Below are 14,765 nucleotides of genomic sequence, written 5' to 3' on the forward strand. Positions count from 1 at the left end.
TTTTCAGGCCTAGATACATAAACCCAGCGCAATAAAAGAAGCTTACTTATACTCGAAGTCTATGAAGGTAAAGTAGAAGTAAATGAGATGTCTGGAAAGCTCAATAAAGTGCGCACAAGATTTGATAAAAGGGAGCTTGAGAGTATAAAGTGCTGTGGTAAATAATTTCTTTGAGCTTAAGTAACATAATATGTTTTACAACATATGGACTGGCCTTTTAAATCCGTCTCTCTCCCCCATCCTACCAAAACCGATTCCGACAAAAACATTTACTCTAGTCCAAATCCAGGTCCAAATCCAAGCCCCATATATCCTCTAATCCTCCGACCAGATATAACCTTCAATCTCAGTCCTCCCATGAAATTAAGAGAAGAATATCAATGTTCAAACGACTCTTAGTACCACGGGGCTAATCACTATTCATGCATTGAGTGGTTACTGGCGGTACTTCTTCGAATTGGGGTGATCGTAGGTTCCGTTTGAGGCATAGCGCCGGTACAGCTTTCGATCTCAATAGTCACTTCTCCTCCTCCTCCTCTTCCTCCGTTTCCGGGAGTCGGTATACTATAGGTAGCAGTAGCGCTCGTATTTTTTCCTGCTGGTTGTGGCCTAGATATAGGCTGCGTACTGGACTCCATTTTTGCAATAACTGAACTAAGATCCTCCATCAATTCTCTCGGATCAACGTACGTGTACTTAATACCGGAACGTGTTATCGAAAGCCCATATTCCCCTGGTCCATAATCATCAACCCACAATCTCTCGTATTTGCTAGCGGCCCAAGATTGAGAAACTTCGATAATAGGAGCGTCGTTACCACACGTCACAATGCGTGCATTGATTTTTTTCGAACGTCGTCCCAATCCAACATCGTCTACGACCTTGTATTCGTACGGTAAAAGCATAATCTGCCCGTCTGTGATTTTCCAAGAACAATCACCTCCGATATTTACAATCAAACAACCGTAATCAGATTTGGGATTTTTAACTCTTTCCCAATCCGCACTCAGGATTCCAAGCCATACGGAAAAATGCTTCGGTGGGATTTGCCATGCTTTTATCCGTTTTATACCCGGTCCAATCCGGCGAACAAGATCCGGCACCCCTTTGCCACTCATAAGATCATGCGCTTGTTTCAGCAAGGAAAGAGCAGACATTCCTTCAAGCTGACTTATAAGTGAGACGGGAAAATCCAATACACTACATTCTGTGAGAGCCGAAACGTGTATCATGACAAGGTCTTGCACTTCAATACTCTCGAGCACTGGGTGTTCAATAGACGCGCGGCCTAGATCTGAACTATAAATGGGTAAATCTTGATAGTCATCGAATTCTGGGTCCCATATCCAGACCGCCACCCTAAAGCAAGCTAGGATCGTTTGAGCTCCGAGCCACCAGGCAGCTTGAAATTCTGTGGACTTTCTTATCTCTATATATTGACAGATATATCTGGATGCAAATTGTAAGCACTAAACTGTAACTAGCAATGGACTGTATATATGTACCCGAGAGATATCATCGCTGACATCAGGAATGATACAACTCTACAGACCAGTTGTAACGTTCCATCGGTGGCATGAAGATCGCATATTGTCAATACACGCGGTTCTGATCCTGGGTGTTGTATAATGGCAAAATGATTCAATCGTCGTGGTAGGGTATCCCGATCGTTGCTGGCCGCGGCGGAAGGAATTTGCTCTCTCATATAAACATAAGACCATAATACTGAAGAAGTTGCTAGGGAAACAAATAACCCATAAGATCCCATTATACCGCTCCATGCCCAGCCCGTGTGTTTGGAAAGTGAAATCAAGAGGAAACTTGTTGCAGCTGCTGTAAGTAGTAGACACCCCCAAGTCTTAAGATAGATTAAAACGAAGTTTCGTCGGCGCAAGCAGCTATTAATATAGGTAAGGGGCCAATCCATATCATATACCCGTGTTCCAAACTCATCCGTATATTCCTTACCGGAACACCAGCTACTTTTCAAAATCTTAATCGGTAAAAACGAATCCTCTGTATGGTTTAATTTTTGGTCACCGTGAAAGATACAGCTTCCTCCCCATTCTGCATTTTCGTATGTCGTCTCGAGATATAGGTGACGGTATAAAGTTCGTCTTTCGGAAGTCTATCTGATTCGGCAACACCCAGTATAGAACGTACAGGTGCTATCTAGGTTTTAGAGTTTGTACAATTGTGTTATCTGCGATAAATTGAAGATGCTTTACCTGTGGGAAATGCGGAATCCTGGCATGATCTCGAGCCCATTACTAGCTTAACAAGAGCTCGAACGTAACCCAGAATCCCAAGCAGAGAGCATGTTGCCACGGCCACGGAAAGGTAGCCTCTTGAATAATCCACGGCATACCGCTCTACGCTGTCGGTAGCAAAGAGCCCTACAAGGGCTGCAAGATCTTGGGTGCCATCTGCGAGGATTTCAAACGTGTTGCTTCTATCATCCTTGCTATTACCTACCGAACCCGCTGCTAGGACCTTTGGAAGTCTTCTGAACACCCAGCTGGCACATAATAGCCCTGTCATCAGAGCTAATGCCGGGTTGTTGAAAAAGGATAATATCTCGGAGAATATCTTCGAAAGGATTTGAGTCGGATCATCGTATGCGTCTCGTTTTCTCCTGGGCATTTTCAAGTGTAATGGACTGTGATGAGACGATAAAGATGAGATAATAAAGATAAGGGCGGATTTCTGGATGACCAGGGCGGATTTCTGGGAGGCTGAATTTCTGGAGAGGAGTTCTCTGCTCAGCCTCAGGCCTGTAGCCTACACACTTCTGATTATGATATCATGATAAATCACAGTCAATATTATAGGGGGGGCCAACTATAACCCACCTGATCCTTCCCCAGCGCTGTTATGGATGTACCCACAGAGGACAACTACCCTTCCCGTACATTATTTGTTGAATGTTTTCGTTTGTTGATTGTTTAGAGATTTTTTTTCATTTATTTACCCCATATATATATATCGAAGATCTTGTCATAACGCGCGACTTGAGTTGTCTATATCGCATCAATGGAGCTTGGCGCGAGTGAGACCCCATGATTCATAAATGCAGGATTTCAACAAGCCAATTTTTGTGTCCACCAGGCTCTGTCTGTATGTACATACTATGTAGTACCTATATGCTAGAATATCGGGAAGAATAGGCCGAATAAAGGGATACGGGCTCAACATTCAGAGGAGCTCGAGGTCTCTAAAACTTGGTGGTTTAGACCGTTTAATTTATATACCACATTTGAAATCATTGCATACATGTGCGTACAGTAGCAAAAAACGGGATGATATCACTACGGTAGCACTACGGCCTTTGGGTGGATGCCGTAGTGCTGCCGTATTTGAGGGCAGGAATTGATTGTATTTGCTTTAGAAATGACTAGTGTGAATGCATGAATACATGCAATATTTGACTGTACACTCGGGTTTTGGTTATCTCCATTGAAGCATCTCAATTTTACATTAAATCATCACCAAGATTCCGAACACAATAACTCAATTCATCAACAGATCTATGAATTCATCTACCTCATCAATGGGTTACAAAGATCTAGGGAATACTTTTGAAAAATAATTTTTTAATTCTATGTGCCCTTATTTTATACTGGTCTGATAATGCAGTGAGCGACGAAGATGTAATCGACTGTGATACCGACGGCGATGATGATACATATGATTATGAAGACTGTGAAGCTTGATGATTACATACAAGTATATATCGTGATGGTGTGGTTAGTAGGGCTGGGGTATCAGACTAGGGGTACAGACTACCAAACCGCAAGTTATTCTACCATGCAGTTAACGTGCAGTTAGGCATTTAAAGAACAGGTTAGCATCTAAAGCTGCACAGGTTAGCAGTCTTGCAAATGCCGCTTTACAACCGCATTCTTAACAATGCCGCAGTGCTGCCATAGTAATTTCACCCCGATTTTTGCTACTGTAGACAATGTATATGTGCATATATCGGACTTTGCCAGACTAATTTCTCAATACGACCAGATTTTTACGACGCTATACTGCTAGAATCATCGCGGACATAGTAGACGAGAATATTTAATGAAATACATATCTCATAGGATTATGCTCGACAATTGATAATCGACTGAGCTGAGAGTGGAGCCTCTTGTGGTGGAGTTCCATCTTCACAACGTCTGTTGATGGCCCGCGCTGTGAATGGCTCTGAGGCACGAGACCACCTTCCTGATACCACAACCCCTACATGGTGCACGTCATCGAAAAAGCTTAGTCACTCTCTCTCGAAGTCTTTCCATGCAGCCAAGTAATGCGGTTTTTTTTAGGGTCGCACAGAAACATGTGCACTTCGTTTTTTCCGGCCAGCAACACAATTTATATTGAGATTGCTTTTGATTGACCAGATGCTTTAACGCTTTATTTTGAAGGGAAAAGTGCCTATGCGTTGTTTCCTTTGAATTTCACGCTCCAAATCCGTAAATTGGAGATCTAGTGAATCAAAGTTTGTTTTTTGTCAGGGTCTTTACGCAAACTGTAACAGTAACTCAGGGTCTGCAGATCGATGGCAGGGGGGCACGTGTGGCTAAACACAGCTTCTTCACGCTAAACCGCAACCGAGGGGAGTTGGCGCCAGCCAGCGCAACAAACAACGACCTACCAAATTTCCAGTGGAGCTCCTCTCAGCTCAAGATTGAGAGCAAAAACAACTTTATCACTGAGACTGCTCTGCTACATACTTATTGTGCTGCTTTACTCTGAACATCTTTTCATCAGGACGTCGGCAGGGAATTCCGTTTATTTGACTTCGTTGCCGCTTCCACGAAACAGGGAAAAAAAAGGTTAGGAAAAAAAAGCATACCGTTCAGAGGAGTAACGTCGTCCAAGACCTGCACCCAAGACTTTTTGCGAGAGGAGAGCTTCGAGGAAACGAAAGACGTAAGTTCCTGCAGACAGAAGAGCCTTCTTCTCACGCAGCCTGTATTTTTCTTTATTTTCCTTTATTTTTGGAGGGAATTACCTCAGATGTTACCATACCCGAAATGTGTGTGCCATGTATTTTACGGTTTCTTGTAACTGACGGTCCTGCGATCGATGAGGGGGTAGCATTTTGAGCAACTCGTTGCTCACCGACTCCGACAACGAAGTCAACCTAAGAGGAGAGAAGGGGGGAACATAACGATAGAAAAGACAAAAAAGATAAAAAGAAAGATAGAGGGCAAGAGTTAATGAATAGAGATTCGACCCTAGAACAATGAATTCCCAGAATATACCCACAATGGCAATGCCAACTCCACCAATCCCCACCCCGAGTACCTCTCGAAAAAGCCATAGAGGAGAAGACGGCCTGCTGTCTTCTTCAACATCAGCTTTCCTAAATTCTTCATACTTTCCTCTGTCGTCATCGACGAGCACCTTTTCGAGCAGTTTTTTGCGGCCGTCTCCAGCTTCCCGTTCCATCCCCCTGGGCTCCTCTGTGCCAACTACTGACCTTTCCACTGCCTCTGCAACCATTTCTACTCAGGCAGCTGGAGCAGCAGTGCAGAAATCTATGGCTTCCTCGTCCTCAATGTCTAACTTCAGCCCCGGATCGTTTGCAAGTATTAGCGGGAACAAGAGGTCGTCATTCAGTCCGTCGGAACACGCTGGCGGTGGTATGTTTAGCATTGGCCCCGGGAGTGACACGAGCAATATCTCAAGGCCGTCATCTGTCCTGAACCTTCCGTCACTTAGCTCCCCCAGCACCTTATGCTTGACGAACTCTAATGTATCCGAAGCTCTGCAAAACGGCGAGGTAGTGTTCAGTCGGAGAAGGGACTCTATTGCTAGTCTGTCCATTGCCACCACCGCCACCTCTCCCGTCCACGTGAGCTCTCACCCGTATACAAACCATACATCCACTAGTGACGGCATGGGACTGCAGATCCAATCTCAACTTGCTTCTGCTAATGCGAAGGACGCTGCTCAACTACAACAACAACAGCAACAACAACATCCTCACCATCAAATACCACAGCAACAGCAGCAACATCATCGATCAAGATCAAGGTCCACCATGTCTCGTCCTGAAGGAGTCGTACCTGTCCAGGCTTCCCCATCCCCCCCAGCACAACAGCAGCAACAGCAGACATCGCCGCCGGGTGCTGGAATGAGTACGAAGAGGTCGTCAATGAGTAGCAGTACTACTAATGTTAATGAGGTCCTACCGGAGAAGAAGAAGGTCATAGGCCGAATTGGTGTTTGTGCATTAGATGCGAAGGCCAGGAGCAAGCCGTGCAGAACCATCTTGAACAGGCTTATTGAAAACGGAGAATTCGAGACTGTGATCTTTGGGGATAAGGTTATTCTTGATGAAGGTCAGTCCTGTTTTGTTATCCTTCCCCCAAAGTACCCCACTTCCCCAATTGCGCACGGTTCTTCCCTGTAGAAGAAACCTTTCCATTTCCTGTCGTACCATGAATCTCTCCTCGATGGAGGGCACGTGAGAATCACGTCCAAGTCCCCCACAATCGCTGTGATAGTTTGTCTTTTTTTCCGTTCCGGAAGCACCCTATTGCGATGAGATTCATTCCGGGGTTGTGTATCGGGAAGAGCATCAGATGCTAACATTAGATTATCACTCAAGCCGTTGAAAACTGGCCTACTTGGTATGTGGGCACTTTCCTTATATATCTCGTCCCTATTTCTTCCTACTATTCCTTATCATCTCGGCTATTTTCTCGCCTGCTATTTTTCCCCACACACTTGGCGGGGGTACCTACATGTAATTTCTTATATGCGCCAGCTATCATTTCATGTGAAGCGAAAGCCACAAAAAGAAAGGACAAAAGAATGCAGCCATTAAAATCGAGTGAACGACAGTTGTTTCGTGGTCCCCTGATCTCTTGCGGTTGTATCATGTTTCTTTCCCCGGTGATCTTCATCTCATGTTTCCTTTCCTGGCGAACCTTACAATATTTATAATTTTTTTTTTTCTTTTTCGTTGGCTTATATGTTTCTTGTCTGTCATGTTCACATCTTAATTGGGTTGTTGGATTATTTGGATCCCAGGTTCGAGGTTCTCGGGTTACACCCGTGTTGAACCAGGGAGCAACGTTTAACTAACTATTTGTTTTTTCCTCCCATCGCGTGGGGGTAGGTTTGTTTCTCGTCCAATAGTGATTTCTTAATCTCATTCTTCTCATCGGGCTTCCCGCTCGACAAAGCCATCTCGTACGTAACTCTTCGGCGGCCGTACTGCGTCAATGACCTGCGTATGCAGAAGATCCTTTGGGATCGCCGCCTGGTACTTAGGATTCTCGACTCCATAAAGGTTCCCACCCCAAAACGTCTTGAGGTTTCCAGAGACGGCGGTCCATATCTCACGAGCGACCTGGCATACCATATGGAGCTAAAGACGAGCATCAAAGTTCCCCCGCAAGGCGAATGGAAAATGCCCCAAAAGGTGGAGCTATCCGAAGACGGAGAGACCCTCACAGTGGACGGAAAGACATTAAAGAAGCCTTATGTGGAGAAACCGGTGAATGGTGAGGACCACAACATTCATATCTACTTTGCCGACGGCAAGGGAGGGCGCAGGCTCTTCCGAAAAGTCGGTAACAAGAGCAGCGAGTACGACCCGAACATGAGCGAGCCAAGGATGATGGGTAGCTTCATCTATGAACAGTTCATGGACGTCGACAATAGCGAGGATGTAAAGGCCTATACGGTTGGTTCAGAGTATTGCCATGCGGAAACGCGGAAGAGTCCAGTTGTGGATGGCTTGGTGAGGAGAAACACATATGGGAAGGAGATCCGTTTCGTCACCAAGCTCTCCAAGGAAGAGGCGGGAATGGCCACAAGGATTTGCGAGACATTCGGACAAGCCGTCTGCGGATTCGACTTGTTAAGAGTACATGGCAAGAGCTATGTCATCGATGTCAACGGATGGAGTTTTGTTAAGGACAATAACGACTACTACCACAACTGCGCTACTATCCTCCGTCAGATGTTCATCAAGGCTATCCAAGATAAAGCACTCAAAGAAAGTTTGAAGGAGTCTGGAGCTATGGCGACAGCGGTTGCGACAGCAGAGAAAAGTCCTAACCGTCGTGGAAGCGGCGGGAAAAAGAGCGATATGAATCGTAGATCCACTCTCCAAAACCTTCTGTCTCGCTCACCCTCTGCCTCGAGGTTATCGAACCACCACCAACAGCAACCCCTTACCTCTGCATCGACAACCAATCCTACCCCGGGCCAGGTCCCCACTCCAGAAGTTGCAGCTGCCGCATCTACTCCGGCTGTTGCAGCCCTCGAGAATATGACCGAGGAGGCCCGCGAAAAAGCTCTGCCTGTCGCTCCACAGCATAGTTGGAAGTTGAAGGGGATGGTAGCTGTTTTGAGACATGCAGATAGGACGCCCAAGCAGAAGTTCAAATTCACCTTCCACTCCAAGCCGTTTGTAGATCTTCTCAAGGGCCATACTGAGGAGGTTATGCTCATCGAAGGAGGACTTCAAGATGTTATTGAGGCCACTAGAATCGCCATCGAGGGTAAGACAGAGGACATGGAGAAGCTTGCAGTTCTTAAGAATGCGCTAGATAGAAAAGTTGGGTTTGCTGGAACAAAGGTGCAGATCAAGCCGTTATTCTTGAAAGAAGGTAAAAAGAAGGATAAGGGCAAAGGAAAGGCTGGTGAAGATAAGGCAGGGAGCAATGGAGCTTCGTTGGACAGCAGCGAATCCGATAACCTTACGAGGGTTTCGAGCTCAAGCTCTAACGATCCCGAAGGGCCAAAGCCAACGGTGGAGAAACTGCAGCTAATAATCAAGTGGGGAGGCGAACCTACGCACAGTGCGAGATATCAGAGCCAAGACCTTGGAGAGAGTTACAGAAAAGATCTTCTGTTGATGAACAAAGAAGCACTAGGTGATGTTAGTGTTTTTACCAGTTCAGAGAGACGGGTTTCTACTAGTGGTATGTTGCCTAAAACAAGAGTGAGAATAAACGAGTGAGTGCTGATGTTAATGCAGCACAAATTTGGACGGCGAGCTTCCTGGATCAGAAGGTCCCAGATGATTTTGTCCGTGTTAGGAAAGATTTGCTCGATGACTCGAATGCAGCAAAGGACGATATGGATAGGGTATGCTGTTCTTTTCAAAAATATTAGGTTTCCCTCCAATCTCTAATGGGTTATTGGGTCGCAGGTCAAGAAAGAGTTGAAGTCGCTCCTCCGTCAAGGATCCAAACCGCCTCCGCAATTTACCTGGCCCAAGGAGAATATGCCCGAGCCAGCGGTCGTCCTTCAGCAGGTAGTTTCACTCATGAAATTCCACCGTCGTGTCATGCTCCAGAACTATTCACGCCTCTTTGGATCCCCCGACCCAGAAACCGCTGGGAGAGATACTCTCGCGGCGTCGGCAAACATCCAATCCCGTTGGTGTTGTGGCGAGGACCCTGAGCTATTCAAAGAACGTTGGGAGAAATTGTTTGCAGAGTTTTGTGATCCTGAGAAGGTTGACCCCAGTAAGATCTCGGAGCTTTATGATACCATGAAGTATGACGCACTTCACAACCGCCAGTTCCTGGAGGCCATCTTTATGCCGAGTGATGCTATGCTCGAGGCTGAGAGCTCTGAGGTTGCTGTTATTGATGAGGATGACGGCCGTAAGAGCTCACTCACCCTGAGTACCGATGAGCAGAGGTCTATGCCCCCAGCGACCTCTAGCAAGAGAGAAAGACTTGGTGCTCTGAGACGCAGGAGCTTGCTCAGCACGGGTTTGAGGCCAGTAATTGTACCAGAGGAAGAGGCGGGGAGGAACTATGCAAGCACTAGGGAGGAAGGAAAGGCAAAGAGCGACACAAGGCTCTCAAAGTTGAGAGAGCTCTATAGGCTCGCCAAGGCACTTTTTGACTTTGTGTCCCCCCAGGAGTATGGTATCGGAGATGAGGAAAAGTTGGAGATTGGGCTCTTGACCAGTCTGCCGCTGTTGAAGCAGATTGTGAAGGATCTGGAAAACGTCCAGGCGGCAGAGAACGCAAAGTCTTTCATCTACTTCACCAAAGGTAAAGTTCCTCATTCAAGCCGTTAGCATTGGATAGGTTGATAACAAAATTTCAGAATCTCACATTTATACCCTGCTCAATTGCATCATCGAAGGTGGCCTCCCCACAAAGATGGCAAGGAATACCATCCCCGAGTTGGATTACTTGACCCAGATTTGCTTTGAGCTCTACGAGTCCGAGACTAAGACCGAGCCCGGCGAGAACCCTGACGACCCGAACGTATCCAGCTACAGCATCCGTGTTTCTATCTCCCCCGGGTGCCACAGCAACGACCCGCTCTACATGAGCCTCGACTCCAAGCACTGCATCGGCTGCGCACCGAGGAAGAGCCTCACGAGCCATCTGGACTGGAAGTATGTCGTTGAGACCTTGAGGGAGAAGTTCCACCGTGTCAAGCTTCCCAGCAAGTTCATCCCCATCAACCTCGGCGAGGCGAGCATGAAGCGTAACGGCAGCATGAAGAGCGGCATCACCGGAAACGATGAAAGGGACGATGCTCTGAGAGGGGCGGTGGCAAACTCGACTATCGATGAGGCGGTCGAGATGGAGTATGAAGACGAGGTAGAGGCGGAGGCGGGGATGGATGCCGAGGCTGCGGGTGCAGCTGAGGTTGAGAGGGAGAATGAGGACGCACCTGTAGAGAGTGCAACCGCTTAGAGAGCTCCTGCCTGGTACGCGAGATTAGCCGTCAACATTTTTTTTGTTTTGTTTTTCGCTTTCCCACCGTCATCTAATGATGTAGAGATATTTTTTCTCCTTCTGTTTTTGATCACACTTTTTTTTTTTGTGTGTTTCATACCACTGCGTATCTGGGCTGGCTGGCTGCTGCAGGCCGCTCGTTACTCATGAGAGTAATCTTCTATGTTGAGATTCCCGAGAGCATTATTACTTACCTTTTTTCTTCTTTTTTTTTCTTTCTGTTTTATCACGAAGTTACCGGCGGTGCCATTTCTTCTTCTCCTTCTCGAGTAAGGAGAGAAAAGAATGGTGGAGGTGGGGGTAGAAGTAGAGGTGGATGAATTAGTGGTGTTACTTTTCTGTACGATACCCACATTGCTTTGCGAGTCAAAAGAGATTCTAATATCATCTGTTGCTGAAAATGGTGTGTCCGAGTGATATTGTGTGAACCCGGGGTGCGAGTGAGTGAGATGGAGAGAATGTTGTTTTGCTGTCAATGAGAAAGTGCACACGTTTTGATTCGGGCGTATCCTAGGGTACGCTAGTGCTAGCTTTAATTTCCAACGCTGCCCGGGAGGGAATGGTCGATTATACATATTTACTTGCCAAAGGATGGTTATTCCTATTTATTTACATTTTCAACATGGCTAAAGACTGCTCCTGGAAATGAGAATGGAACTGAGTGACACCGAAGTCTACATCTATCTACCGGAGAGGAAGAAGAAGAAGATGCGCCCAGCACTACAAAACACCCCCGACCGCAGTTGTTGCATGCTGCGGATATCGAGTGCCCACCCATGACATAATCCAAGCCCGCCCCTCCAAACGGCGGGCGGGTAACCTGCCCCACCGCATTACCCTCTCCATAGTGGCGCAAAAAAAAAATTGGGCAAACAAGATGAGATTCGCTATCAACACCTGGACAAAGAACAAGTCAATTGCACTATCGCCACTGCTCAATTCACTATATAGCACTTAATACCACCCCAGTCCTCAATACAACCATCGATACCCTCCTCCTGACCAGGGGCCCTTTATATGTGATGCTCTCCACCGTCTCTCGAGCCCGGACATCCTACATCTGCACCCAGTGCCGCACACGCCTTCTCGCCCGCCCCACCACCGCCGCCCTCCTCCTCCCAAACCTAAGCCGCAGAGCCTTCCCCGTAGTCTCACGACGACTATACGCCACAGAATCCGCCTCCGCGCCAGACCCACAGACCTCCCCCGATGTGCCGAAATACGAAGAGGAGCTCGACCTCAGCCACGCGCAGTTCGGGCCCCAGACGAGGCCGTGGGAGAGGATTGGGCTGCGGCCCGTGGTGGCCGATACGCTGCTGCGTGCCTTTCCCAACGTTATACGGCCAACGTCCGTGCAGAAGAAGCTGCTGACAGCGCTGTCGTACGGGTATTCGGTCGCTGTGCGCGGGCTGCCGGGCACGGGAAAGTCGTTTGCGATTGCGGCATGGCTGCTGGGGCTGGAGAGGTCCATCATGAGTGAGACGAAGGAGCCGACGACGAGCGCGCTGGTGATCGTGCCGAACGTGGACCTGGCCATGCAGTACCATAGCACTATTCTGGCCATGCTGGAGAACAGCGACAGTGAAGCGGTCAAGAGCTCGCCGGATGCGTTTGTGCAGGTGCTGTATCGCCGGGGAACAGAGACGGAGCTGGAGCAGCTCCAGAAGCTGAAGGAATTTCGGCGCCCGCACATCATCATTGCGCCGCCGACCATCATCCTGGATATCCTGGCGGACACGGACCCGGCTGTGCGCAAGCTGATTGACATAAACCATCTCAAGGTGATTGTGCTGGAGGAGATTGATGCGACAATCACGCAGATGGTCTTCTACTCGCGCATCAAGAAGGGCCAGAGCAACACAGCCAAGGTAGCCCGCACCACCCCGCGCCAGATGCCGCTGCAGATCCTGCTCGACTACATTGTCAAGTGCCGCATCGCCGACGCCCACCGGAAGGGCATCGCGCCGCAGCAGCCGCAGCTCGTGTTTCCCAGCGCGACGCTGTCGGCCACGCAGGTGAAGCGCTTCCTCGTGCACCACCACCGCCAGTGGCTACAGCCCCCGCAGCTCAACATGGACACCGCGCCCGCAACGTTCAGCGGGGCCCAGCCGGGCGAGGAGTGGCGCCGCAAGGCGAGAAGCAACTCGCTCCTCTCGATCGAGGACCCGCCGCTCGAGCACAATGAAGTCACACAGTACGTGCCGGACCACCTGCACCACCACGTCCTGGCCTACGACGTACGCACCCGCAAACTGCGCGACGCCCCGCTGCCGGCACTGCGCCACTTGAGCAAGGAAGACATCGTCGCCGAGCTCAACAAGACCGAGAAGATGGTCCAGGACGCAATCCAGGACGAGGACACGGTGCCGGAGGGCATGCGCGTCGCAGGATACCCCCAGACCGCCGTCACGGACATCGTCATGAAGCTCCTCGAGAAGGACAACTACCCTACAAACGTCCTTGTCGGCCTCAGCCTCGAGACCGACTTTCCCGCCGTCAAGCAAGCTTTCCGCGACCTCGGCATGCACTGCCGCATGCTTCTGGCCGTGAAATGGAACACCGGCGACGAGCTCGGGAAGCTCCCCATCGGCCGCACAGACATGCTGCTCTCTCCGTCCGTCCGACACCGCATTGAAGCCGAGGCAAAGGGAGGCGACAAGAGCGCCACTACCATCTGGCTCACGTCGACATTCTACTGCCGTGGCATACACCCCCCCGGTGCCAACCACCTCTACATTCTGCACCGCATCACCCGCCCGCGTGAGTACATAACGTACGCGGGGCGCGTGGCGTCATGGCCGTTTGCACGGCGCGCTGACGAGCTGGCGGATCCGCTGTCGGCGGGGATGGACCGGCGCCCGCAGGGTAAGATTGTGAGCGTAATTTTAGAGGATAATGTGCTGGAGCATGCGGATAAGGAGCCGCGTGTGAAGTTCAAGAAGGCCGATGGAAAAACGGTGAAGTCGATGGTGGTGAGGAGGGATGGCGGGACCGAGGAGGAGGTGACGTGGTCGACTGAGGCGGTGAGGTTGGCAAAGTTGGGATGTAAGGTGGAGCCGTACTTTGCGGATGTGCAGCCTGCTGAGGGTGCGGTGGAGGGTGGAGAGGCAGCGGCGGCGGCGGTGGCGGGGCAGGAGGTAAAGGAGGAGGGAGTTACGCCAGTGCAGGAGGAGAAAAAAGACTTCTTGATGGAGGCGATGGGGCTGTTGGACGATTTTGAAGCTGCGGAGGAGGAGAAGAGGCAGGAAGAGGAGGAGGAGGAGGAGAAGAAAAAGGAGGAAGAGGAGAAGTAGACCATTCCCCCCTTCTTTCCCCCCTTATTTTCTGTCCATCGCTCTTTTTTGCTTGTTAGTTAGCCATAGCTGCCTCACTGCCTGCATAAATAAGTAAGTTGAAACTCAATACCTGATAAATATTCCTGGCGTATATGTTTTTAGAGTTTGGTATGTATCATATATTTGTATATATAGTACTTTTTCCACTGTTCTCTTTTCTTTCTCTAGATGTGGATGGGACATGTAAGATAGATGACTTCTCGAGAGACGCCAATATACCTACCTGCGTTTGCGTTGGGGGGTGCATGTGGGTAACATTGGGTTGGTATTTCTCCACTCACTTGTTAGGGGGCATGAACGAAAAGCATTGCATGAGAAAGATAAAAGGGAACACATCGCTTCACTTTCGGGTTAAGGCGGAGGTGAATGGTCGATCAGGCAGACACCCCCGGCTGGTTGGATTTCGTCGTGAGAAGTGGTGATGGGGGGCTTGAGTGCTTTGTGGGCGTGGTTGGAGAGTTGGACGTCAACTCGCTGTTTTCATGTACGGACACGGTGTATGTATAACTGCGCCTTTGACTGTGCGACATGTCCGGGTCACCTAAAAGCCAACTATACAACCATCCGTTTGCGATCATTTCCCCGAGTGATAATTTGTGATTGCACCAACCTTTTTTTTTTTTTTTTAATTCATTAATTTGATGGCACCGACCGCCTAGCCGTACAGATACTCTAGATCACAGCCCTTTATATACCCGAAGTT

The 14,765-nt window shown here is 48.9% G+C and overlaps 4 protein-coding genes across 4 annotated transcripts; 3 read left to right on the top strand and 1 right to left on the bottom strand.

Moving 5' to 3' along the window:
* Positions 1-517: 517 nt before the first annotated feature.
* On the bottom strand, positions 518-1,157 carry H6S33_000717 (uncharacterized protein; the record flags this gene model as incomplete). The annotated part of the gene is made up of 2 exons (XM_044832125.1): positions 518-564; positions 629-1,157. The coding sequence occupies 2 exons, from the start codon at positions 1,155-1,157 to the stop codon at positions 518-520; spliced, it is 576 nt and encodes a 191-aa protein (XP_044700276.1).
* A 4,106-nt stretch (positions 1,158-5,263) lies between these two features.
* Positions 5,264-6,412, top strand: H6S33_000718 (uncharacterized protein; the record flags this gene model as incomplete). Its single annotated transcript, XM_044832126.1, has 1 exon — positions 5,264-6,412. One exon carries the CDS (start codon positions 5,264-5,266, stop codon positions 6,410-6,412), a length of 1,149 nt encoding a protein of 382 aa, XP_044700277.1.
* An 828-nt stretch (positions 6,413-7,240) lies between these two features.
* H6S33_000719 (uncharacterized protein) lies at positions 7,241-10,685 on the top strand (the record flags this gene model as incomplete). Its single annotated transcript, XM_044832127.1, has 4 exons — positions 7,241-8,939; positions 8,996-9,105; positions 9,170-10,028; positions 10,084-10,685. 4 exons carry the CDS (start codon positions 7,241-7,243, stop codon positions 10,683-10,685), a joined length of 3,270 nt encoding a protein of 1,089 aa, XP_044700278.1.
* A 1,064-nt stretch (positions 10,686-11,749) lies between these two features.
* On the top strand, positions 11,750-14,020 carry H6S33_000720 (uncharacterized protein; the record flags this gene model as incomplete). Its single annotated transcript, XM_044832129.1, has 1 exon — positions 11,750-14,020. The coding sequence occupies one exon, from the start codon at positions 11,750-11,752 to the stop codon at positions 14,018-14,020; it is 2,271 nt and encodes a 756-aa protein (XP_044700279.1).
* Between the last annotated feature and the right edge of the window lie 745 nt (positions 14,021-14,765).

Source organism: Morchella sextelata, assembly GCF_020137385.1.
Source record: "Morchella sextelata strain SCLS chromosome Unknown scls_1, whole genome shotgun sequence".
NCBI lineage: Eukaryota > Fungi > Ascomycota > Pezizomycetes > Pezizales > Morchellaceae > Morchella > Morchella sextelata.